This window comes from Culex quinquefasciatus, chromosome 3 (genome assembly GCF_015732765.1).
Source record: "Culex quinquefasciatus strain JHB chromosome 3, VPISU_Cqui_1.0_pri_paternal, whole genome shotgun sequence".
NCBI classification, from domain to species: domain Eukaryota; kingdom Metazoa; phylum Arthropoda; class Insecta; order Diptera; family Culicidae; genus Culex; species Culex quinquefasciatus.
The window spans coordinates 134,468,890-134,496,684 of NC_051863.1; the positions used below are offsets into that span (position 1 = coordinate 134,468,890).

A 27,795-nucleotide genomic window follows, 5' to 3' on the forward strand; every position below is an offset into this window, starting at 1 on the left:
TATTGTATTCACTGAAATATCTATCCGCTTTCTACCCCCAATGTGTCCTGCACTGGGGGTGCCTGGGGTAACTTCGAGTTGACCTGGGCCGCCCGAGGAATTATGTCGTAGGTGGTTCGTGTACTTCTCACTCACCTCTCCTCGCGGCAAGGTTTTCCGTAGGTCTACACTCGAACATGCAACATGGGACAGCATGAATCTTCAGCTGAAGCCGGACGAATGTATTCCGAAATTACAGAATTACAGAATTACAGAAAATGCGCCATTTTGAAAACAAAGCAACTTGAAAATAGGCTCAAAATCACTTGAAAACAGTTTTAACTCCTCAATAAAGGCTCAACACATTTTGCTGTCTTGCGCAAAGATGTGTAATTTTATGTCATAAACAACTCTTCATAACATAGTAGGCCGCAAAAATGCAAAAATTTTGAGTTATCACCAAAAAAGTGCTTTTTTTGACCATTTTTGCAAAAATGGCGTATATCTTGAGTTGATTAAGAGCTACAAATTTGGCGCCTTCGACAAACTTTCATGAAATGTTCTCCTTTGCAACTTTGCCGAAGACACCTAAGCCCTACAACGTCATCCAACAAAGTTAGTTTTTTGTTGACCCCTGGAAGGTTGCACCTTGTATGTCAATAACTTCAAAGGATAGCCCTTATCAAGTACAACAACTCTTCTAAAGACACCATTTGGCTAGGACGTGAAATAAAGGAGTTATCAATTTATTCCACTTAATTTTGCCATTCCGAACACTGTGCATTGTTTAAGAACAGATAATTTCATAAAATTTCAATTTTTAACCTTGAAAATCGTCAGTTAAAAATTACAGGCTAATTATGTGACACTTAGAAAAAATATGTTTAATCGATTCGAATTCTTTGTGAGGCTGTATCTCAGAAACTGATTTCCCGACTTTCAAAGTTCCAGAGAGAAAATTGTAACAAAATATTCTCAGGTTTTCAAATACATTTTTTTTATATATGAATTGTCTTTCATATAGTTAGGTCTACCTATTCAAAAAAGCTCAAGATTTATTTCTGCGGTGCTTTCTATCAAGAAAAAAAAATGCAAAAAAAATCGATTTTGCTTTTCGTGTTTTTGTTCCGGTTTTCGATATTTTCTAAAAAATCGTATCTTCTAAACCAGAATTTGCACCATCACGCATTATGGCTCAGAAGACTTTCGAAAAAAAAACACTTATTTTGGGAATTTAAGTTTTAGTGATTAAAAATTGAAATACAATATATTTTTTCCGTACACCTATTTTTCCCTAAAAGTCCTAATCATAACCAACAACATTGTCGAAGACACCGAAACGATCAGTAAATCGCTTAATGTGTGTTTTATGTATTTTCTGATTTGGTTTAAACTTTGTGGGGGCCCTTCCTATGATCAAAGAATCTTTTTTGTGTCATTGGTTCACTCATACAAGTCTCCATACAATTTTACATACAAAAATGGTACGTAAATATTCGAAAATCTGTAACTTTTGAATGAATTTTCTGATCAATTTGGTGTCTTCGTCAAAGCTGAGGTATTGTTGAGGACTGTTCAGAAAAAAAATCGGTACACGGAAAAACTCCCGATTTTTAAAACTCAATTTCCCAAAATCCTTTTTTTTATTTTCGAGATGTTTTATATGTTTAAGAGGACAAAAACCCGCAACTTTTGAGCCATAAGTATGGTAAAAAATTCGGATTCTGGGAAATTAAGTTTTTGTGAAAAAAAAGTTGATAAAAAAATCTACAATTTTTTTCCGTGTGCCTATTTTTTCTGAATGTTCATATTCCTGAATATTTCTCAGAAAATTAATTCAAAAGTCACAGATTTTTTGAATATTTACGTACCACATTTGTATGGACAGCTGCTACAATTGTATGGAGACTTCTATGGCTGAACCAATGACACAAAAAAGCTTCTTTGGTCATGGGGAAGGCCCCCACAAAGTTTAAGCCAAATCAGAAAATACAAGAATAAAAATGGTCGAAATCGGCCGATTTTGTAGAGCATTGCTCTGATGCCAATTGAAGGTCAAGCCGACGTCCTCTGACCCTACCTGGTCATTCCGGAACCGGTTACAAGTGGCCACTAGGTGGACGATTCCTTAAAAAAAATCTTGTCGGAACCAGTTACCGGTGGCCACTTTGGAAATTGAAGAAACCGGAGAAAGTTGTCCTGACCCCTCTTCGATTTGCGTGAAACTTTGTCCCAAGGTGTAATTTTTGTCCCCAATCACGAATCCGTGACAATATTATCTAGTGATGAAACTCTCACGTTTGACATTCTCTTCTCTCTTATATAAGATGCATCCGCTCTTCGCAATTCGAGGAGAACGAATCGGTGCGAGCGATGAGAGCGTAATGTTTAGCAACAACAAAAAAAAAGTGAAAGATTTTGCTGGGAATGATCCTTATCCTCGCTGATGATTATCGGCTCAAATCATGAGACGATGAAAATAGTGATTATTTGAAATTAAACATCACGTGGTGGGTTTCAAGAAGTCCTTTCAAAATATTTACTTTAAAAAAGTGTTATTTTTGCAAAATGTATAAAGAATTCAAATGTTAGGTCATCACATGCCTCTCAGGTCCATCACATAAACTTTCACATCCAAAATATGACTATACGCTAATTCTCTAATAGAACGCAACGAAACTAGACACTAATCGCAGGCCCCTGAGGCGAATATGTGGAGTAAACGAGTGCGGCTGAATGATGAGTTTTTTTTTTTTTTTTTTTTGCTAATGAGTGTTGAATCAAAAATGAATAAACCACGCGCCGATTCGATCAAACTAGCAAATTATTCGAAAATGAACGCTACGGTGGAGCTTGGCTTGATGGGATGAGTTCGCGGCTGTCGCACTACACACTAGGTTGTAAATGTAACCATTCTAAATGCGGAAATTTGGATGAAACTTAAAACAAGGGAGGGTTTGGAACATAAAATGAAAATGAAAGTATATCAAACGGAATGGTACTTAAGAGTAATCGGTAAACACTACTTCCGGCAACAAACACTTTACCCTTGTCTCTTATGTCTGGCATCTTTGCGGCCATAGGATAGAGGTAGGGTGAAACGTGTAACGATTCCTTCTGGTCCAAACACGGATGACGGAATGTTGTCCAACGAGTCGGACAGCGAACGCGAATCCGACTGGTCATGCAGACTTTGCGAAGCGAGAGTTTGTTTTTATTTTTACATTTGTGTAAGGAGTAGTAGGTAGTGTGCGGTAGTAGATTTGAGTAGTTTGGACACGGTGTAATAGTTCACGATCAGCCCGGAATTCGGTTTTTGGTGGACAAGGCGTAGTCATAAAATAAAAGGAAGAAAAAGAGAATTCAAAGTTAATAGTTAAATATTGAAATCAATCGCCAACAAAATATGAGAGGTACCTAAAGCAAACGAATAAACCATAATAAACCGAAAAACCCAAAACCGGTGTTGGGGGTGATGGCTCTGTGATGAAGTGAAGTGAACTCAAACCTTCTGCCATGGATTAGGTACTAAATGAGTGATAACTCGGTTCAGCTTTTATTTACAACATGATGAACGGTTCGTTAACGGTTGAACTTTGCGGGACATTTTTTTTCGTTTTTAATCAGGGTTAACTGATCATCGATGACAATAACGGGCATCATCATCGACAATATTTCACGATAATTCATTAAATTTAACTTTTTTGGGCCAATTGGGTCTTAAAAATCAAAATTTCCAGAACAAGCCCCTTTTCCCAGCATTTATTAAAAAGAAACATTTAAAAAAATCACGCCTGAAAGGGTTATATCATAAAAACGAATCGAAGCCACTCCAGACTTTTTTTTTTTCAAAAAGTCATATTTTTTTAATTTAAAATATATGTTCAGAGTACAGGTGTCAAATAAAGGCAAAAAAGTTCAATGCAGAAAAAATTAGAATCACCCAATGAAAAATAAACAAATCAATTGAATTACCGTAATCAGGGGTGAAATTGGGTCATACAAATTTCAGCATTTTTATCACCCCTTATGACGGTAATTAAAAAAAAAACAATCATGTTATTCTGAAAAAAATAAGAGCGATTTTTTATTACTTTTTTTTTAATTAAAACTTAGTTTTTAAATAAAAATCCTTGGATAAATTTTACGCAAAAATCTTTTGAGAAAGAAAGAAAGAAGACCACTTAAAAATAAATTTTAATGCTCAGTCAACTGTCGTTGAAATCGCTCGAATAAACAACGTAATTAATTGCAGCGGTTATCCCAACATATACCAAACCTCTAAACCACAATTTTGTTCAAGTTAAAACCCAGTTTTTCATTTGATTGAATGGCTTCTAAATTCAAACGCGTTGACCCGAGGTGATCTCAAACATTTTATTTTATAATTGGAATCAATAATTTTTTTTTATCAAACAACAGGCAGGTCTCAATAATTGCTTCTGATGGCAACAACTGCATTTTGTTTACATTCCAAAAAAGCAAATATCAAATATGGTGATATTTTTATTAGACTGTAGAACTAACAGGACAAACATCCGCACAAAAAAAAAACAAATATCGAATGCATTATCACGAGTTGTGTCGGCTTGGCTGTTTTCGGGTTAAAATTAAATTGTAAAAAATGTTTATTTTTCGGTCGAAAACACAAAGAAACCCGTCAATTTGTTCTATAAAATCGTAAAATCTGCACCGATTTCGCTGTAATTTTTACCATGACTATGTTTTGAAACTCAAAGACGCCTACTTTGATTGAAAAATTGAACTCCCGATTTTTTTGCTGATTGATTGAAACTCCTAGGGTCTGGCAAAAAAAAAAAAAAAAAAAAACAAAAAATGAAAAGGTTTCCCTGCATGAATTTGGCACAAATTTCGTCCATCGGCTTTTTTGTTTGCATGCAGAATTTCTCTGCAACTCGGATCACCCTATTGCATCCTATTAGTTAAGATCGCAAAATTCAAGGTGGTAATAGACTATGGCAAACAAACAAGCGCGCTTCCATTTTTTCGTGTTTGACAGTTTGCCAAACTCGCAAACTTGTTTGCGGAAAACTCACAAACAAAGAAAAATGTATGCAGGGTTACGTTTCTGCAAACACATGCAGGCAAACAACCAAAGCAGGCAAACTGTCAAAAAGTGCGTTTTTGTTTGTTTTCCATAGTCTAATACATCCTTAAGTTAATAGTTGATTTTCAAAAAAATGTGCAAATGTTTCAAATTGGTGTTTTCTTATTTAAATATGTACAAACAGCAAGACGCATCTTTTGTATTTAAAAAGGGTGGTTCACATTTAAAGTGCTGCACAGAAGTTGTGTTGGTCTTAAATAATATGCTTAAGTTTTTTCTTTTACTTTTAGAACGTTGTTGGGCATGTTAATCCAAGCATTTATTTCGAAGACACCAACATTTCTGTAGCTAGTTGCTACTACATAGCAACATTTGAAACGAGCACATACGCATTTTGACAGTTCTAGATTAGAATTTCAAAAGGTCCTATCTGCATAAGAAACCCATGACTCATAGGTTGAATTGAAAATTAACTATAGAGTTGAGCTATTCTCTACGAAATAAGCCCTTTTCAAGTTTTAATTTTTGTATTTTTTAATCTGACTGAAAAAAATAAGATTTTTTTGTATGTACGGTACATCGAAAATTTACAAAAAATCAAAAAATATTTTCTGAATAATCCCAAACATCCTAAAAATGATTCTAAACGCAGGGGAAGGCAGTTTAAATTGATTTCAGCTGAATGCACTTTAATTTCCATTGAAATTTTGAAGTATTTTGAAAACAAAAATCGGGCCGATTTAAAGAGGAGAGGGGTGACAAAAACATTTAAAAATATTTTTTTTATTGGGCAACACTGAGAAGATCTCATTTGCCCTGATTTTTTTTTACTTTGTAAGATAATATCTCACCAACCAAAGACCGCATCAAGAAAGTTCAAAAAGGAAAAGGTGGGAATTTTCTCAGCCTTTCAAAAACAATTTAACGGTTGGGCAAAAATGGGGAATACTTTACCATGATTTTTTCCCAAAAAAAAAATACCAAAAAATAGATACAACTTGAAAACGGAACATTCTAACAACATTTAACAAATAAAGTAAACAAATTTTTGACCAAGTTAGATTTTTTTTGGAAAAAAAAAATCACTGTTTAAAAAAATCATAGAGGGTAGAGGTGGGCAAAAAAAAAAGCAAACCGCTCAAAGAGCCGGTTCACTAAAAAGAGCGAACGAACCATGGCTCACAAAAAAGAACCGCGGTTCTTTTTTAAACCGTTCCGTTGGAATAATTTTTTAACCTGTTATAAATATTTATTGAATTTCGAACAAATCGTAGCACTACATATTTTTTTAGAATTGAAAATACAATTCAAAATAAAAAAAAAAATAATCAACCTTTTTTGAAAATCCTAAAGTATATGATTTTCTAAACAAAATGAAAAAAAAACTTTTCATTGAACAACTTCTACCACTCGAATCGGGTGCTCTATTATTTGAACGTTTAGGTTCGAGTAGAAATCTTGACATAGAGACCGCCAAGACCTATGGTTTTCAAGGACATCTTTTTGGTTTTAGAGCTTTTTTTCAAATGATTTATAAACGTTCAATGTGAAATATCTTTTATCAAAATTTTAAAAAAGAGTGAAAGAGCCGTTCAAAAAAGCGGCTCTTTTTGATGAGCGAACGAAAATGAGCGGCTCCTGAAAAAGAACGGTTTTGCCCACCTCTAATAGAGGGTAAAAAATATTCAAAAAAGTTGGTCTGGAATGTTCTGAAAAGATGTAATTCTATGTCCCCTAAAACTTATCAAAGAATAAAAAATGCATTTTTTTGGAAATTCATTTAAAGTGACAAAAACATTTTTTGAATGGAAAATTATATGGACAAACTGATGATGCAATATAGCGTTTTAAGCATACGGAAGGCACCCAAAAAAATTTCAAATAAAAACAAAATAATGGAACAAAAGCTAATTTTGTAGAGAATTGATATTTTTTCCAAAATTATTTTACAGATAATTTTTTGCCATTCCGTTGTGAAACTAGTTAGTTTTACGTTCACTCTCGAATGACGAAACGGCCCACTTTTCATGGCCAAAAATAACAGCACTGAAAATTCCTTGCAGCACCAACGGGGTCAAAACTTACGCAAAGCAAACCGGCTGTATCTCGGCGAAAACATAACCGATTTGGATGATTCTTGTTGCAAAACAGATGCGTCACCCTAAGTTACAATGAAAAAGACATTTCCAACTTTTTTTCCAATGGTTTAAAGAGCCGGTGAAGATGCATTTCCAACTTTTCTGACCCCGTTGGGACTACAAGTGTAAAAATAATTGTTTACTTGCCGATAGTGTATTGTGCTTCAAAATGGACACTGCACATCTAAATTTCAACGACTTCCGAGGCAATTCTTCGATTATAAACCAGGAAAACGCTTCATTTCAAAACATATAAAATCAATATAATTACTTCAACAATAAAAACTAGACCACGCTAGAGCTTGAACGAAGCCTCCTTCTTTGCTTATGTCTTGTTTAGCTGTATTAGTGGGGATCGTCAAAAAATCACGTTATGCATGCTCTTTTTTAGCACCCAGGTTAAAAATAAACCATTTAATTTTAAAAACGAAAAATTGGTTTGATTGTTATAAAAATACACAAAATAAATATTTTAAAAGAATAAAAAAAAAATGGTTGTAAAACTGGCAAAAACATAGAATTGTCTACTTTTAACTGCTTAACCATTCACGGATTGTTCAGTAAACTAAAATATCGTCGCCGTCGTGCTAACTTGTCGTACGAGCATTTTGGGCCAAATTGAGTTAAGAACGCCATTTTGTGCATTTCATAATGCCACATCTTTTGATCTTCACAGATCCCCAAAATTCGATTTCAATCCTAAGATATTCAATGAAAACCAAAAATGCTCCGAAATGTTTTGTCACTTTTCATATGAAAGTAGTTTCAATCTTGTCGTGCTATCTTGTCAATCCCTGAAAATTGATGTAAGTGCGACAAATGGACAAAGGGATTTCAGGTCAGGATACGTTTGTCGCACGTAAAAGCAAGACTACCGTAAATATTTGTAATTATAACTCGGGACTCCAGCAACCAACTTGAACCAAACTTCGAGACAATGCACAGAATGGTCAGCCAAACAAAACGTGTTTGTTATTGTTTACATTGCGTGCTCTCGTTTTTGTTTATTCAAGGTCAAACATTAAAACGCGTTTTTCTCGGAACGTCGAAATGGCGGGTGCGACAAGATAGCACGACGACGTCGATATATAAAGCACATTTTCAAAACATGATGAAACGAATGATATTACTCGGTTTTAATAGAAATGGAAAGTAGCCATACTATCGATGTGGAAATTCACAGCTTTTGTGAAACGATGGGTGGATGGATGCCGTCGTATCTCGGCTCATAAAATATGCAAATAAATTGGCTACAGCCAGTCATAAATTTTCCCATCTCCCACACCCGGACACTGTCCGGAAACAGAAGCGCTCACAATCAAAATTCTAACTCTATATTTTACGTTCTGCTAACCGGAAACAGAGAGAATTTTAGGGTGCATTTCATAACCGGAGGTGTGCTATTTGTAATTCGTAACTACCAGACAGTATCAGTCTAAACATAGAACATTTACGCACGGACAAGTGAAGTATAGTTTGTGATTGTGTGTGTTTGTGTGTCAACCAACAAACATGAGTGAGAAATGAGACCGACAAACAGAGAAAGAGAAAAGTGGATATTGATAACACAAAAGAGGAACGCATAAATTCTAAAACCTATCGACTACCGTCGGCAGCAGCACACTAAACATTGATATGCAAATTGCCCACCCTGGTCGTCGGGTCGAACCTACCTGAGGCTGAGATCCGGTGAGGCACACCGCACGGCTACGCTCGGCATCTGCGGCACGAGTCGCATCGCCAGCGCGACCTGATTCTTCCACAGATGTGCCAACGAGTCGCGCTGAGCTTCCGAGGGTGGCTTCTTGGGCGGGGCCGAACTTCGCAGCAACGAGGCGCGGTTGTCGCTGACGGGACTGCAAAAAGAGACAAACAAGCGACCCAATCAAAACAACGGTTTCAAATTTCAAACGGCGCGCAACTCACGTCGGATCAATCACGTTGAACAGGCTGGTGACCCGCTGGTAGCAGATGGGCCACGCCTGGGCGACCGCCGACGGACAGTGCTGCAGGACGTGCTGGCGCTCCATGAAGCCAAACAGGCACACACTCCACGGATCGTACGGTTGGCCGGCGCCGCCGGAAGTCTGTGAGTGGCACAGCGTCAGTGTGGACGCCTTGGCCGAGTCCTCGACGTGACCCACGGTCCAGATGCCACTGTTGCGCTCCACGATCCACTGCAGGTCGATGACGTTCGCGTTCAGCATGGCGGTGCGGTCCGCCTGGGGCAGCATGTGCAGGCAGCGTTCCAGGACCTAAAGAAAGGGAAGGGTGATTGAAATTGATAAGAGTTGTGTGTTTGTATGCAGGAGTAAGATTTTGATTAACTTAGTAACTTAGATTCATGGAATGTATGATTTAAATTCGCGCAAAACTAGCGTTTCACATGCGGGGCCATCCATAAACCACGTGGACACTGGGGAGGGAGGTTTGGCGATTGTCAACGCTCTATACGAAAAACTTTTCTTTTTGTATGGACAATTGTCCACTGTACGGCGAATTTATATTCTATTCTATCGGCGATAATTCTATCGGCGATAATCTTATCGCTGATAATCGATTAATTTTACCATATCATGTTAAAATTTCAATGCTTTTACCAAGGTATATTTTTTGAAAATCTAGTAAGCTTCAAAGTAAAATATGTACCGTCATCAGGGGTGACATTGGGTCTGGGGGGTGAGATTGGGTCATACAAATTTCAGCATTTTTGTATGACCCAATCTCACCCCCCAGACCCAATGTCACCCCAGATGACGGTACTCAAAATTGTTCACAAAATACCGTATTTTTTCGAAAAAGCTCAAATTTCAAAATATGCAATATGGGTATCAAACGAAGCGAAATATGGTTTGCTTTTTGAAATTAAAATAGGGTATTTGTCCCTAATTTGGGCCTACTAAGCAGAGCGCACTTTTAGAATGATGTATTCCCAAAGGCTGCTATAGGCACCCTAGCTTATATTATATGAATAAGTTGGTTTTTGAATGCTTATGCTCGTACTTAATCACATTTTCGATAAAAATATCATTTATCGCTGTATAAGCCCGAAAAACTAAAACATTTCTTGTCCCTATTTTGCAGGGCTGTGGAGTCGGAGTCGGAGTCGGAGCCGGAGTCGGTGGAGTCGGGTCTTTTTGGGGACCTGGAGTCGGAGTCGGAGTCGGAGTCGTCAAAACTCGAATAGCTGGAGTCGGAGTCGGAGTCGGAGTCGGAGCTGGCTAAATTTTATGAGCTGGAGTCGGAGTCGGAGTCGGAGTCGTAAATTTCTGATAGACCCGGAGTCGGAGCTGGAGTCGGAGTTATCAATATATTTTATATAATTTATGAACTTATTTATTGTTCAATATTTGTTATAATTCAGGTTAATTACCAATTTTTTTAATTTATTTCTTGAATCGCGTGCACTGCGTTGACATTTTTTTAAATTAATTTATTTTTTGGATCAAGATAATTATCAGATGTCATGTTGTTTTCGAAGCATTTTTATTGTGATTGGAAAGCTCTTATTGTCCAGCCCCCCAACTCCAAATTAGCATCTTTGACCGATATAAAATAATTTAGATTGAATATATTATTCGACAATTGAAGAGAGACCAGAGTAGATTGAATATAAAGTTTACTAACTACTTAGTATAAAAGTTTATATAACTCTTGAAATTCTATATAAAACTTATCTGAACTTAATTTTGCAAACTTTTAATTCAACTTAATGTCAATATATTACCATAGAGTTGCTAAGATTTTAAGGAGATCCTTTTTTATAGGAAAATAAAGGTTCACTATCGGTACTAACGAAAAAAAATATATTTAAACAACATTTGTAAAATTTTTTTTTTTTTTTTTTTGCGGATCGAGGTGGGATAGCCAGGATCAAGTCAGTCCAAGTCCGGTTGTGTAAAGGAACGGTAATGGTCGTGTCAATCACATGCGGATAACTCGCACTCCATGGGAGCGGGGATTGAGGACATGATTGGGTAGGTTAAAATGAGATTGTGTTTGTGAGAGTATGTAATCGTGTAATGATGTAAATAAGCTAAATCGAAACTTCGTGCTCAATCGCCGCCCCCAATGTTCATTAAAAACCCCATTTGCACAAGCTTCCCAAAATCAGTGCTGTAGGTTTGAACTGTCGAGACTGTTAAAACCTACAGAGCTGGCCCCAAGGAACTCGAGCAAACGGGGTACACTATCCACGCACCAACGGACTTTTACTACGTGACCCTTAACTGTTCCAACAAAAGCAAAATTATTAAAATGAATTCATATGTTGAGGTTTAAACTCAATTAGCAAAGGTCGTTATTTAAAAGAAGCAAAGAAACACACCTCGGGCAAAATTTTCCCACATAAAAAAGTCGGAACTTGTATAAAATGTTTTACAGTCCCCTGTCCTGTCACGTTCGTCAAAAGTCTTGTCAATTTTGCTGAAAAATAAAGTGGTTAGAGTTGCAGTTAATCGTATTCAACATGACCAGAAAAGGCAGGCCTGTAATACGATTATCATGCATGAGTACTTAGCTTTAAAGAGGACGACTCCGCAACCGCCGTCAGATGTCCTCGATCACCTTCGCCAGCATAAGTCGCAATTGGCCAGTAACGAGTTTGTCCTGGTTGTCCTTTGACCAGCTCCACCGTGGGTACCATCATATCGAAATCGGAGTTCCATTACGCTACACAACCCGGCCGCTAGGTACGCTCCACTTGCTCCAAATTTTCCGACGACAGGAAGCATTCGATCATTCGGTTCCGTCTGGATTTATTCTTCAAAACTGTGGCACTGTAAATATTCTTCAAATAACTAATAAAGAACTATTAATATTTCCAGACACCACTCGGCAAAGATCAATGTGTAACATCTTTGACTGGCGCTAGTATGGGGAACAAATGCTCCCCTGCTCTTTCCGTATTGGTAAAGTGCATTACAAGCCCTCCGACCGTCCCATGCTTTCCATGGGGGCAAGGTCCCAGCCGTGCGGAGGGATTTAAACAACATTTGTAAAATTGAAATTATAACTCTACTAATAAATTATCAACTATTATACTATTCTGATCGCATAAATGCCCCATATGCATTTTCATCGTTTTTGAGTTATTGATGCAGTTTGGTTCAAAATCGTGTGCTCTTTCAAAAGAGCCTATAACATCCAGTACTTTTTTCTAGAAATCAGAAATGCGTTTTTCTCAGCTTGCTGTTTTTACATATGGGACATTTATGCGAACATGGGCAGTATATCAATCTACTTCTTGGAACGCAACATGCTCATTTTGTATGTGAATAAAAATAAATCAAAGTGTCCTGCTGAAAACATTTGAAACAAACAAAAAATATCGAAAATAAGTTGCAACTAATTTTGAAATAATCATTGAATTTATTAGATATATCGATTACCTCATTGTTTACAATTTCTTTTAAAGTGTTGATCCTTAAGGATCCACTACACGCGAACATTTTTTACTTCGACTTTTTTACGGAAATTGTCATAACTCTGAAAAGAAAACAGTTAGAGTCCCACTTTTTGCAATAGGTCTTGTAGAAATGTTATGCAAAGTTAACAAGATTTTCAACAAGTTTTTTTTTTTTTGCTTTTTGAAGAAACTATTGAAACAATCAGATCAGTTTAGGTCTTGTTAACTTTGCATAACTTTTATACAGGACTTAATACAATTAATAATTATTAATTACAATTTCAGTAAAAAAGTCGAAGCAAAAAATGTTTGCGTGCAGTGGATCCTTAAATAATATCTTTGAACAAGTCTATTTTTTTAAACACTTCAAATCGGGGTGATATAATTGCTATAATTTAATTTATTTTTAAAATTTTAAAATTTTCTCATTATTTATTTGTTTAAAGTGTGTACTGGGCTGGATCACACGATTTCCATGTACGTCCTCTGAAATAAATTCAAAAGAGCTTTAAATAAAAGTGACTTTGAAAATTGTCTATTTCAAAACCAGGGTATCTTTGATAGTTACTGTGTTTCTTCAAAATTTCAGCCTAAAATTATGCAAATTGATTTTATATGTCAATTCGATCATGAAGGCTAACTTTCTTTTAATATTTCATTAAAAAAAGACCAATTAAAAATTAGTTATTTAGCATATACATTTAAAAAAATGATAGTAAATTTAAAGTAATTAAATAAAAAGTTCCAATTTTTCAAACAACAAAATTTAAATTTATTTAGAAAATTGTTGTGCTGAAAATGCGTTTAAATCTGAAGATATTTATGACATGTAACATAGAACAACGAACACTTATCTACCAACCTTAGTATGGTTCCATACCATTCTGTTTGTATAAATAATTCGTATTTATAATTTTGCGAAACACCTCGAACATAAATGTCACCCCGGTTTACAGTATTCGCGCAAGTGTGAACTGAAATGTTAGTGATGTGATTATTTCAAATTTTTAAAATATTTTAAATAAAGATTAGGTGTCGGAGTCGGAGTCGGAGCCGGAGTCAACAATTTGTGGAAAGCTGGAGTCGGAATCGGAGTCGGAGTCGGCTAGAGTTGGAAGGCCGGAGTCGGAGTCGGAGCCGGAGTCAGCTTAACTCAGAAAGCCGGAGTCGGAGTCGGAGTCGGAGTCGGAGTCGGAGTCGCTTGAAATATGACCCGACTCCGCAGCCCTGCTATTTTGGGTCTATTGCTTCTAGGATCAGACCTTCAATGTGCATATTTTTTCGACATACCTTCTGATTGGTTGAAATCTCGAAGCACGGGGCGAACTTTTTTGACGTATGGTTCAGCCCCAGCTCTTACAGTACAGCCGCACAAGTTTGGTCGACAAAAATGCTAAATAATTGTGATGTTTTAAGCCACAAATCAACATCAGAATGATTGATTTCACTTGCATTACGTGCATAGTTAGCATGCACATCATTTATAGCATTCATTTAAGAGTTTTAAACATAATTAAACATTTATTGCGTAGCCAAACAACAAGCCCGTAATATGCGAGAGAGGCTCTAACTGTCACACACTGTCACAGTTCGGAGAAGTGTCAAATGTGCTGTATATACATCCATTCGCTTCGAGATGGACGAAGTAACTTTAATCAGTTATTTTATTGATTTGGTGACAATTTTGTGATTGTTTTTGCAATGGGATTGTGCAACCCACCCAATACAAACATATTGCATTCGTGTGCTGAGCGATGAAAGCCGTGACGCTGAGTGTCAACATGCGGTAAGCAAATGTGGTGAAAATTTTGGACCTGTTGGGCAACTAGCGATATGCCAAGAAAAAAGTGAATAGTGATATAATTATTGCTTTATTTCTAATTAAGGAGGAAAAAGTGAATTATTCTTGTCCACCAAAATGAATATAATGACTGCACGTATCATTCTCAAGTGGCACCTGCCAGGTTTGGCGAAATGTCGGTTTCGTTGAATTAAGTTTGGTAGAGCCAAAATAGGTACTAGGCCCAAAATAGGGACAAATACCCTAGTCTTTTTTATGGAAAATATATTTTTTTCATAAATTACCGTATTATTTCGAAAATACTCAAATTTTAAAATATGCAATATGGGTATCAAACAAAGCAAAATTGTGCATGGTTTTTTTTTAAATTTTTTTCTTTTTTGTAAAATACTAATATTTTCACTAGTTACCGTATTTTTTCGAAAATACTTAAATTTTCCAAACGAAATGTGAAATATCGGTTTCAAATGAAGCGAAACTTGGTTTGCTTTTTCACATTGAATACAAAGAAATCACAAAATACCGTTTTTTTCGAAAGTACTCAAATTTTCAAAATATGCAATATGGGTATCAAACGAATCGAAATTGTGTATGCTTTTTCGTTTTATTCAAGTTTTTTTTGAAAAAAAAAATATTTTTGAGTATTTTCGAAAAACTACTGTAAATTTTTTTTTTTAAAGACAAACAAAATTTCGCTTCGGGTATCAAACCCATATAGCAAATTATGAAAATGTTAGTATTTTCGTAAAAATACGGTATTTTGTGAAAATTTTAGTATTTTACAAAAATACTTTAATAAAGTGAAAGAAACATACAAAAATCCGCTCCGTTTGATACCCATACAGCAAATTATTAAAATTTGAGCATGTTCAAAAATATAGTATTCTGTAAAAAAATTTGAGTACATATTTCAACTTTGAAACTTATTAGAATTACAAAAACTAAGATCTTAGTGAAAGCATTGAAAATTATACATGATATGGATTAATTATTTGTTTTTTGAAAGATTTTAAAAATGAGTTATCGTCCATTATCGGCGATAGAATTTTCGAAATAACGATAACGATAGATTATTGTTATCGTCCCGACGATAACGATAACCATTATCGTTATTGTCAGACGTTAATATTATCGACGCTAATTTATCGATTAACAACCTTGGTAAATACCATCGTTTTATTTTAATTTGATTTTATTTATTATTGTTATTCCTTTCGGTACAAAAGCTCTGGTTGATATGTACCTTTAAAAGATTAGAAAATTTCCTTCAACAAAAAAACATAAGAGATTGGTTGTGCTATGTGTCATCCGGCTGTTTAAAAATTAAAACCTATGAAATCTTCGGAGCATTTAGAAAAATCAAGAATAAAATCATGAAAGGGTCAAAATTGAAAGATACGCCCTTTTCAGGGCCGGGTCCGGTGGTTTAGTGGTTAGCGTGGTAGCCTCTAAACCCCAGTATGGCCTGGGTTCAATCCCAGACGGACCCGGTGGCAGTTTTCGAGACGAGATTTGCCTGATCACGCCTTTTATCGGATGGGGAAGTAAAACGTCGGTCCATTTGCGTAAAAGAGGTTTTGGGTGACTCACCACACATAACCTTCGGACGCCTAGAAATGAGCAGAAACTTGCAACAGAGCCCACAAAAGACCCGGGGGTCGTTAAAGTGGATTGCTTTGCTTTTTTGCCCTTTTCAAACGTAAATCACATGGCAGGCCATGGAGGCCACCCAAGTCGGGAAAGTCTGAAAAAAGTCAGGACTCCGGAGTTTGCAAAAACTTGCGAAAAATCGGGAATATCAAGCGACTTTTAAGAAAAATATTTGACCTGTTCTCAGCAAAACCTGAAATTCAAATCTAAAAATAAAGTAATTTTTCCTGTTTTCGAAAATTATTGTTTTTTTTATGAAAGCTGGCAACACTGTCAAATATATTTTGACCAACTCAAGGCAATTGTGGCATAGCTCGAAAAATGGCATGTTTTGTCATCTTAAATGTACACAAAAAATATGTTTTTTGCGACGTTATTTTTTGAAGTGTTTAAATAAATGTAACCATTTTTTCTAAGATATCATAAGGTGAGTGAAGCGAGCTGTCCGTTTTGTTTTGGTTTTTATCAAGGTACTCAGGAAAATCTGGTTTGAGTAATTTAATTATTTTCATTTCTTCAAGTAGTTAAATAAATATATTTATCAAATGTTATATCGTAATGCTTTTTCTCGTGAGCTGAAATTATAAAAATAAAAAGATGCTTTTTTTCGAAAATCTGGCATACCATGAGTTTTTAGAGCTTCGAAAAGTGGTGCAATTTTGAAGTTCGAGCAGGTGTGAAAACGGTGAACGGTGAAGCAATATCTATAACTTTGCCGAAGACACCAAATCTATCAAATAATCCATCCTCAAGATACATATTTTTTAAATAATTGAATAGCCTTTCTGTAGGTACAGATGCCAAAATTGGATGCTGACTTGTATGGACGAACTAATGGTGCAATATGTCTTCGAAGGTTATAAAAAAAGTACACACAAAGTTTCATCAAAATAAAAATAAACAAAGAAATTTAATTTCCAATTAATTTGTTCATTCTTGCTATAGAGGAGAAAAGCAACTCGTGACAAAATTTTGAGGCTAGGAATTTTGACAGGTATGATTTTCATAAAGTATTCGCCTCCTTTTCTCTCCCACAGAAAACTGGGGACAATGTAGCTGTCAAACTATGCCAAACTGTTAAAGTCACTCACAAAATGAACTTTGGGTGACTTGAGTTCATTTCTGACGTCACAATTTTCTCTCCTATAAGCAGGGTTACCAGGTCAAAATCTGAAAAATCTGGCAAAGTATCGATTCAAAATCTGGAAAAATCTGGCAAAGTATCGATTCAAAATCTGGAAAAATCTGGCAGACGAAAATTTAACAATTTTGAATGGTAAAGGGGAGGGAGGACATGAATTGATTAAATAATTTGTAGAATAAAGATGGTTTAACTGGTTTTATGACCTCAATAATGTTGAATTTACATCTTCTTTTTGAAAATCACATTTTATTTTTATTTGATTTTCAATTAAATAAGTAAATTTTAATCAAAAAAGTGTGAAAAATTGTCATAAAGTTGAAAATCTGGCAAAATCTGTCAATAACTGGCACAGAGAAGGGTAAATCTTTATTCTGGCTGACACTTGAAAAATCTGGCATTCCCAGATTTATCTGGCAACCTGGCAACCCTGCCTATAAGAAGAGAAAATCGTGACGTCATAAATGAACTCAAATCACTCAAAGTTCATTTTGTGAGTGACTTTAACCGATTGACAGCTACTTTGTCCCCATTTTTCTGTGGGAGAGAAAAGGAGGCGAATATTTTTTGAAAATCATACCCTAGGTGCTGAAAAGACAGAATGCGTAACGTGATTTTCGAATGCTCCCAACTGCTCCTCACTACTACAAGTGCACTACTGCTGTAAACATAAACAAAGTAGAAGGCTTTGTTCAAGCTCAAGCGTGACATATTTTTTGTTGCTGAAGTGACTTGTTTTGAAACATTTTGGATCTGTTGATGTTAAAGTTTTCACTGAAAAATTAAGTGTTTCGCGCATTTTTTTGTTCGTAGACTAAACGATGGGCAGCCAAAAGATGTTTTTTTTTATTTTCCACGTGACGAAAAATTGCGTCAGAAGTGGGTGGAATTTGAACCAGAAGAACAACCGAATGGAAGTTCCGAGATTATGTATCTTTGTAACTTAAGATTTGTTGACTTCGAATAACTCAAAAGTTCGAGTATTTTTTTTAATCCTTACAAAATAAATTATAGATCGATTACAATACTTGCCACTTCTTGGTATCATTTTGCAAATAGTAAATTGGTTCCGCTTTGACAGTTCTAAATTGAGGCCGCTTTGCGAACCACTATTCTGCACCCAGATCATACCTGTCCAAATTTCTAGCCTCAAATTGTGTCTCGAGTTGCTTTTCTCCTCTATTGCTGATTCTCGAGGTGCTCGGTGCAAAATGGATATAGCGCTTAATTTATTATGTATCGGAAAACTTTATTTTGCAAATTCTTAAAAGTTTATTGGGAGAATTTTTTTTCAGAGTTCATGTCAATTCAATATTTATTTTATTGGTATATAAGGTTGTATTGGCAAATAAATTAGTAACAATAAGTTCATTTAAATAACATAACAGAGTTTTGGAGTTATTTACAACTGTATGTTAAATTAAATGAAAACATATTTGCAACGGAAAGGAGATATAGAAAGAAGAAGCTAAAAACTAGATCACAGTTTTTTATCCTTTGCAGATGTGCTTCATCATCAGCTCCCCGAGGGCCAGGAAATATTCCGGTTTGTCTTGGATTTTGACGGTGTCGCTTCTCTTCGTACATTCATACATCGAGCTCAAATATAGTCAAATCATTGGTATTCGACTCATATCCTAAACAGTTTGTAATTTTCAACATAATTTAGAAGCGAATCGAGGAATGTTTGTAGCTTTTATTTGAATTATTAATTACTTATAGACAGGCTAAAACACTTTTTGATCACTTGAAATTGAAAGCCAAATTTCTGTTAGACCAAAATAATGAGTGTTTAACTTGCACATTGATCCCCTGCTATGACCAAACAAAATCAATTAAATTTATTTTCACAACATAAATTTATCCAATACAAACAGGATAATGTAAGCATTTTATCACCGCCACCGCACAATTGTTTGATGGAGTGGTAGCTTGTGGGCTTACATTTTAAATTTCAACTGAACAAGGATCACATCTGTTTATTCCGCCCACAAGCTTCAATCACCTGACAGAGTTCACGTTAATAAATGCAATTTTTTCCGCAACAAAAATTGACAAATTAAATCAGGGCCCAACCACAACTGAAATTACCACAAAGTGACAATATGCGATGATGATGATGATGAGAGCACCACTTACCTGCGGACAGCATTTATCGATGACGTCAATCAGCGGGGGTTCCGTTTCCACGATGCCGAGGGCTTTCATCAGGATTTTCACCTGTGTGAAATAAGTTTAAAAAAAAAGTTTGTTTGAATTTTAAAACAAAGCTTCAACATGCAACACAGGAAGTTGGTTCAAAGCAAATTACGCCACAATTTCCCTCTATTCTACAACACACCACACACGTAATTATCGCACTCACCTCCTTCAGTATGTTGACGGCAAACTTGCGGGGGGCGGGCCGGCAGTTGCACAACATCACCAGCGCCAAACCCTCCACCATGTGCATCGTGGTGGCAAGCGGCTGCTCGTGGTGGCCCTTCTTCCCGCCGCCAGTCGCCGTTCCTCCTCCTCCTGCTCCTCCTCCAGTCGTGCCACTTCCCGACACCGAACCGTGCCCGCTGGAGTCGGCCCCCGTCGCAGCTCCCCCAAGTGTGGTCGTTTGCGTAATCGACGAAATGCCAGAGCTAGCGCTCGAGTTGGAGTTGATGGTGGCGGCGTTCAGGGAGGGCGTATTTTGTTGGTTCTGTTGGAAAATTACGCGCTGCTGAACGGCAGCCGTATTCGAGCCGGCTTTTGTGTTCAGGGTGTTGTTGTTGCTGTTGTTCGTGCTGGCGTTACCGATGGCATTCTTCCACACCGTTAGGAATGCAAACAGCATTCGCAACCCGTTATCCAACAGGTGGGGGAACGTGTCTACGACGTCTCGCGCCAGGAACTGGGTGAAGCCCTGGATGACGTCCTGCCGCCAGTCGGGGAAATCTACGACCAACGTTTGCAGCGATTGATGCGCCAACGCGCGAAGTTCCTCGTCCATGTGGATGGTCAGTCGCGACAGCATATCTACCAACTCGTGACCGGTCATGTTGTCCGGGATGATCCTCGGCACGGCAGCCACACACGTTCGGAACAAATCAATCCGGGGCTTCCTCTCCCCCGTCAACATCTCGTCCGGTTCCTTGTTCAAGTTCTGATTCACCGTCATCATCAACGGTCTTCCACAGTGAATGTCCAACGCCCTCAAAATGTCCACAAACACCCGCCTAACATGTGGAAAATAATTCGACATTCCAATACTCCGCGCCGTGTCCTCCGTCAACATCTTGTTCAAATACGTCTTCTTAACCCTCAGCGTATTTCCCGACGGCAGCACTCCCACAGTCCTCGGCATGGGCGGTTCCCCATCCTTCTGCTGCAGCGAATCCGCCACCACCAAAAACGCCCTCAACCCAATGCTCATCCGCTCCGGCGTCATAATGATCTTAATCGGCCGCCCCACGCACAACAACTCAAACACAATGTCCCTCATCGCAAAGTCCAACCGCTCCTGCGCGATAAACTGAATAATCTTCACAAAAATGTTCAACGGCGTATCCCTCGGCACGACCGCCTTCGACCCCCGCGGAAACAACGAGTTCACGATGCTCTGCAGCCGCGAGTGGGTCGCCGAGTTCGACTCGCACTTTATCCGTATCATGTACACCCACAGCAGCCGGTACAGCGACTCCAACGCCACCCGGCTCATCTTGGGGTCCTTGTTCTTCAGGTTGCTCAGACACATCGCCAGGAAGCAGTGCCAGTTGCTGAGGAAGAAGGACTTTTGCGACACGCACAGCAGGCAGGTCACCAGCGGGAACAGGGCCAGCTTGTGCTTGGACTTGGTGCAAGCGTCCAGCGTCTGCGAGTACAGCAGGTCGACAAAGTTCTTGACGCACGGCACGTTCACCTCGTTCTTGACGGCCTGGAAGAAGAGGGGAGGGAAAAATACGAAATATTAGTTTTCTTTTTTTTTTTTGTCAAAAGCTGATGATGTTTAACTAAAAACCTTTTTCTTGAGACAGTTTTATTAAAACTTTAGACTTTATGATTCAATATAAAATTCTTTAAATAGCCTACCCAACTACTTAAATTCTAGCTTAAAATTTCACTTAAGGCTGATGCGAATATTTTACAAAGTTTTTGTCCCTCGGCTCTGGTCGAGAGGGGGTTGTTTCTGCAATCATTTGTTTTCAAAAAATATAAAACTTGACGAAAACAAAAATTCAGTGAAAAAAAAACTTTTTGCGGTACTGTACATCGAAAATGTTTAAAAATTCTAAAGATTTTTGAATGAACTCATACATTCTAAAAATGATTCTGTACGCAAGGGAATGCATGCAGCCGAGGGGGGGGGGGGGTGTGGGAGGTTTTTGGTGACAAAAGCTTTAAAAAAAAATTGTACAAGCCTAAATGATTGAATGACCACAACGGTTAAAATCGGTAGCTTTTAAAAGGTAGTTTCTAAATATATCCGCGAGAGGTCGAAAGTCAAGGTGTTCATTAACGGCATTTTAGCTGAAACTGTGGAGGTTTTCTAAAATTATATTTTATATGTTTTTAAGTTTTTGAGGTTTTGAGTTTTTAAGTTTTTAAGTTTGGAAGTTTTTATGTTTTCAAGTATTTCAAGTATTTTAAACCGCTACTGCCCAAATATTTATTTTTCCTGTGTTCTGAAGTAAGAAACACAGCCAAAGTTGACCCCAGAAAAAAATACATTTTTAAATACATTGCACAGTGGTCCAGATCGCAAAATTAAGTGGAAAATTGATTTTCCGAAAAATGGTTAAGTTTTGGAGCTTTGGTGTCTTCAGAAGAGTTGTTGCATATGGAAAGGGGCAACTTTTGGTTTGGTTGAAAATTAGGGGCCCCCCTAACCACAAGCTACAGGAAAAGTGGAATAGGGACAACCCCCCAGGCTCCCGAGACCCCTGGATGAGGTCGCACAAGGGCTAAACCCCCATCCCCTCGGATTATCCCAGGAAACACACCAGCGAGACCAGCAACGAGAACACCAACGCAGCACAAGTTAAATTGTATAGCTAGTTTTAAATTTTTATCGTTTTCAATAAACAACATTTTATATATAAAAAAAAAAAATTAGGGTGATTTTGGAAATCTAACTTTACAGGAATATTTTTGGGAATTTTTTTGTCTTCTAGAAAGTTGATGGGCTTGCCAATCCAAGCAACTTTGTCGAAGACACCAAAATTTTATCTCGTAATCTACGCATTCTACGACCAAATTTATAGAAAGCATCTGAGCAGACCTTCAAAAATCAGTTTTTTTAACGTGGAAATTCAGGGTTAAGTTTTAGAGAAAAGTGGTATTCGGAGTACTTTTAGAGCTCTAAAAAACAAACATTTTTATTATCTGACAAGTCAATTTGGACTTAAGGGTCAAAAGTTACAGCGAATTTAAGGTAAAAAAGATGCAAATTTAAAACTTAAATAACTTGAGGTCTGCTCAGATGCTTTCTATAAATTTGGTCGTAGAAGGCGTAGATTACGAGATAAAATTTTGGTGTCTTCGACAAAGTTGCTTGGGTTGGCAAGCCCATCAACTTTCTAGAAGACAAAAAAATTCCCAAAAATATTCCTGTAAAGTTAGATTTCCAAAAGCACCCTAATCGTGAACCACCCTAATTTTCAACCAAACCAAAAGTTGCCCCTTTCCATATGCAACAACTCTTCTGAAGACACCAAAGCTCCAAAACTTAACCATTTTTCGGAAAATCCATTTTCCACTTAATTTTGCGATCTGGACCACTGTGCATTGGCAAAGCCACACAAAACAAGTCACACTTCCAGCCTTAGAATTTTCCTAAATTTTAAGAGTTCTTCTTTCTAGTGCTTTTGAAAGATCAAAAATTTGTTGAAAAATTGTTTTTTTGCGAATTTTTAGATCGAAGCCCCCCTAGAAGTATTTTAAGTATTTTAATTATTTAAATTATTTAAAGTATTTAAAGTATTTAAAGTATTTTAAGTGTTTTAAGTATTTTAAGTATTTTAAGTATTTTAAGTATTTTAAGTATTTTAAGTATTTTAAGTATTTTAAGTATTTTAAGTATTTTAAGTATTTTAAGTATTTTAATTAATTCAAATATTTTAAGTATTTTAAATATTTTAAGTATTTTATGTATTTTAATTATTTTAAGTTTTTCAAGTTTTTTAAGTGTTTTAAGTATTTTACTGCCGTTCTACGCATAATTGTCCCATGTCAGTTTTGGGCGATTTTGACTTTATGACATTTTTAAGTTTAGTTTGATGTGTACTTTAAGAAAAACACATAAAATCTGGTACTTTGTTCGGAAACTCATGAAAAACAACACCAAGTCTGTTTGTCCCATCGTTAAACTTCTACGCATAATTGTCCCACCAAGTATTTTCTTACACGGAATCATTAGTTTTACTAAGTACTATGTCTTGTTTACCTTTTGTATAGCAAGAGAATCACAAATAAGGGTGATCAACTGTTAACTGGGGCGATTAGGGACACATAGGGCGAATATAGACCCACGGGACAATTATGCGTAGAATCACAGAAAACGGTCGAAAAATTTCAATCGCGTTTTTCTCAGTTGCACTTTTTCGAACATGGTTCGAATGTTCGAAAAAGTGCAACTGAGAAAAAAGCGATTGAAATTTTTCGATCGATTTCTGTATTTCTACGCATAATTGTCCCGTGGGTTCCTATTCGTCCTATGTGTCCCTAATCGCCCCAGTTAGCAGTGTATCACTTTTTTTTGTGATCCTCTTGCTAAACAACAAGTAAACACGACATAATGCTTCATAAAACTATGGATTCCGTATGAGAAAATACTTGGTGGGACAATTATGCGTAGAAGTACAACGATGGGACAAACAGACTTGATGTTGTTTTCAGTGAGTTTCCAAACAAAGTACCTGATTTTATAAAAAGTAAATCTTTCCCAGTTCCTGAGGGGAACACCCGTGAAGAGTATCGGGGCCGGCATTTACAAAGCGGATTCAGTGGCAGTTTTTCACTCAACTAATGTTAACATGTTTAGGTTAATGTTAACATTCCATAGGTCGCCTCCCTAAGGTGTCGTGATAAGGTCCAGTTTGTGACGATACACTACCTTCCCTTTACTAAGCAATCGAATCCAGAAGGGAAAAGATCACCAGTTGTGTTGGTCCGAGCCGGGATTTGAACCCCGATCTACCGCTTACGAGGCGGAAGCGTTACCACTAGGCTACGTGGCTCGGTCACCTGATTTTATGTGTAAACTAAACATAAAAATGTTAAAAAGTCAAAATCGACAAAAAATGACATGGGACAATTATGCGTAGAACGGCAGTTTAGGTATTAAGTTTTTAAATTTTTGAGTTTTTTAGCGTTTAAGTTTTAATGTTTTTAAGCTTTAATTTTTTTTAAGTTTATTTAGTTTTCAAGTTTGTAAGCATTTGAGTTTTTAAGTTTTTATGTTTTCAAGTTTGTAAGTATTTGAGTGTTTAAGTGTTTAAGTGTTTACGTGTTTTAGTGTTACACATCAACCAGAGCTTTTGCACCCATATTTTTGTTACAGACATTTTAGTATCTTCAAAACTACGGGTACTATCGAAAAAAAAAAATTTTCATCCCCTAAACTGCCGTTCTACGCATAATTGTCCCATGTTCAAAAAAGGGCAACTTTGAAAAACGCGATTGAAATTTTTCGATCGATTTATGTGTTTCTACGCATAATTTTCCCGTGGGTCTCTATTCGCCCTATATGTCCCTGATCACCCCGGTTAACATTATATTACCCTTATTTGTAATCCTCTTGCAGGTAAACAGGTAAACAAGATAAAATGCTTCGTAAAACTCATGATTTCGTGATAGAAAATACTTGGCGGGACAATTATGCGTAGAAGTTCAACGATGGGACAAACAGACTTGGTGTTATTTTCAATGATTTTCTGAACAAAGTACTAGATTTTATGTGTTTTTCTGAAAGTATACGTAAAACTTAACTTAAAAATGATAAAAAGTCAGAATCGTCAAAAAATGACATGGGACAATTATGCGTAGAGCGGCAGTAAAGTACTGTCCAAAAGGTAATTTATAACAAAGTTTGACTAATTTTACAATCCCGTTGTTGCAGGATTGGGTCCGTAAGTTCAACAATTTTGGAAAAAGAAGACAACAACTTCCTTCGTTGCTGTGCACCCTTAAGTGTTTAAGTGTTAGTTTTTTGTTTTTAGTTTTTAGCTTTTAGTTTTTAGTTTTTAGTTTTTAGTTTTTAGTTTTTAGTTTTTAGTTTTTAGTTTTTAGTTTTTAGTTTTTAGTTTTTAGTTTTTAGTTTTTAGTTTTTAGTTTTTAGTTTTTAGTTTTTAGTTTTTAGTTTTTAGTTTTTAGTTTTTAGTTTTTAGTTTTTAGTTTTTAGTTTTTAGTTTTTAGTTTTTAGTTTTTAGTTTTAGTTTTTAGTTTTTAGTTTTAGTTTTTAGTTTTTAGTTTTTAGTTTTTAGTTTTTAGTTTTTAGTTTTTAGTTTTTAGTTTTTAGTTTTTAGTTTTTAGTTTTTAGTTTTTAGTTTTTAGTTTTTAGTTTTAGTTTTTAGTTTTAGTTTTTAGTTTTTAGTTTTTAGTTTTTAGTTTTTAGTTTTTAGTTTTTAGTTTTTAGTTTTTAGTTTTTAGTTTTTAGTTTTTAGTTTTTAGTTTTTAGTTTTTAGTTTTTAGTTTTAGTTTTAGTTTTTAGTTTTTAGTTTTTAGTTTTTAGTTTTTAGTTTTTAGTTTTTAGTTTTAGTTTTTAGTTTTTAGTTTTTAGTTTTTAGTTTTTAGTTTTTAGTTTTTAGTTTTTAGTTTTAGTTTTTAGTTTTTAGTTTTTAGTTTTTAGTTTTTAGTTTTTAGTTTTTAGTTTTTAGTTTTTAGTTTTTAGTTTTTAGTTTTTAGTTTTTAGTTTTTAGTTTTTAGTTTTTAGTTTTTAGTTTTTAGTTTTTAGTTTTTAGTTTTTAGTTTTTAGTTTTTAGTTTTTAGTTTTTAGTTTTTAGTTTTTAGTTTTTAGTTTTTAGTTTTTAGTTTTTAGTTTTTAGTTTTTAGTTTTTAGTTTTTAGTTTTTAGTTTTTAGTTTTTAGTTTTTAGTTTTTAGTTTTTAGTTTTTAGCACATTTCTACAAATTGAAAACCGCCAGAATAATTAATTTTGTGTGTTTTCGAAACTGTTATTAATGTGTGCAACTAGCGTAAAATAGAAACATCAACTCACCGCTGCCACCGGCACTAAAATCTCCACAAACAGCCCCGCCATCGCGTGCTTAATGTCCTTATCCTTCACCTCCAGAAAGTACTGGGCGCACTCGTGCATAAACTGGAACGACGCCTCAAACTCCTCGATGGGGGCCATTTTCACGCGGAAGAACTTCATCCCCATCAGCAGACTGATAATACTGTGCGTCAGATGCGGCGTCGGTTCCTTGCCGCGCAGTTCCTTCAGCTCGGTCATGAAGCGCTTCCGAACCGAGGCAAAGCGGCTCTGCGCGAGAACGCCGATGACTTCCGCGTACAGATCGGCAATCATGTGGTTGTACTGGGCGTTCGGGGACGCTTGGAGACCTTCCTTGTACTTGAACTGACGGAAGGCAAGGTTTTCAATGTTTTTAACCATGTCGTCGTGGCCGGGGTGAAAGGAGAACTGGCGGAGAATTTCAATCAGCGCTAGGCAGAAGATAAATTCCACCGCGGCTTCTCGTCGTTGCAGTTGAAACTCCAACTCGTTGCTGGATTTGGCCGTGGCCGCTGATGCCGGTTGGCGCTCGGTTTCGAGTCGTTTGTAATCACGTTTGATATCCCCGTCGCAAATCTGGTGCCGATGCCATGCCAGAAGGGCTTTCAACAGCGAGGGCAAACAATGCTCCGCCACAGAACCCAGCGCCAGCAGCAACTGGTCAAACTGATTATCCTCGCCACGTTGCAACAATTTAGCCAGATTTTTGTCCGAACTCTCGAGCATCACAATCTCTATCTTCTTCTCGGCCTGCACGGTAAAGTCAGTGAACAACGTGCGCATCACAATCTCCCCCGGCCTCAACGTGCCATCGCTGGCGGCCATCATATCAATCGTGAGGGAAACACTCGCCGGCACAACGACGACGGACGAGGACCGTGTGTGGGTGTTCCACGGCAGCAGACTCAACCGCACCGAACTGTTGTTAACGGCCGACGGTGACCTAATCGACTCGACCTCCGCAATCGAAGGATTCTCAATCACCGTAACGGTATCGTCGCCCTCATCCGCCACCACATTCCCAACACCCTCGACACCACCTCCGGGACCTGGCGGCCCTGGGGCATTTTGCTGTTGTTGTTGAGTGCCGGCAAGCTGCAGCTGGGAGCCGTTCTTCGAGGACCGATCCGAGCCTCCGAGCTTGGGCGTGCTGGTGGTCAGATTAATCGAGTGGCGAGTGCTGGTTGTTGAATCACTTGTTGAGCCCACCGAGGACGAAAGGGCGCCCCCTTCGGACAGGGAAGGTGGCTCCGACAGGGAGAGATTCTGCTGGTTGACTACATTTGCGGCAGCACCGTACTCGGCGGGTCCGGACGGTGGATCTGTGTGGGTGGGAAATTTCGAGGAGAAAGAAAAAGGTTAGTCAAAATTTCTGCTGAAAGATGGACTGGTAAAAGGGTGGCACCAAAA

General features: G+C 37.0%; 1 protein-coding gene across 4 annotated transcripts in view; it reads right to left on the reverse strand.

The window, feature by feature from the left end:
• LOC6036112 (protein furry) overlaps window positions 1-27,795 on the reverse strand; it is a 180,415-nt gene that overhangs the window by 134,670 nt on the left and 17,950 nt on the right. For 2 of the 4 annotated variants that reach the window (XM_038258696.1, XM_038258695.1), the window contains exons 2-7: window positions 26,368-27,707; window positions 19,550-21,088; window positions 19,324-19,404; window positions 9,112-9,440; window positions 8,859-9,041; window positions 3,027-3,170 (exon numbers count right to left, since the gene is read on the reverse strand). In XM_038258696.1, the coding sequence (XP_038114624.1) occupies window positions 3,027-3,170; window positions 8,859-9,041; window positions 9,112-9,440; window positions 19,324-19,404; window positions 19,550-21,088; window positions 26,368-27,707 (3,616 nt within the window). The remainder of the gene's footprint in view (window positions 1-3,026; window positions 3,171-8,858; window positions 9,042-9,111; window positions 9,441-19,323; window positions 19,405-19,549; window positions 21,089-26,367; window positions 27,708-27,795) is intronic. The other 2 variants (XM_038258698.1, XM_038258697.1) reach the window with 1 other exon arrangement.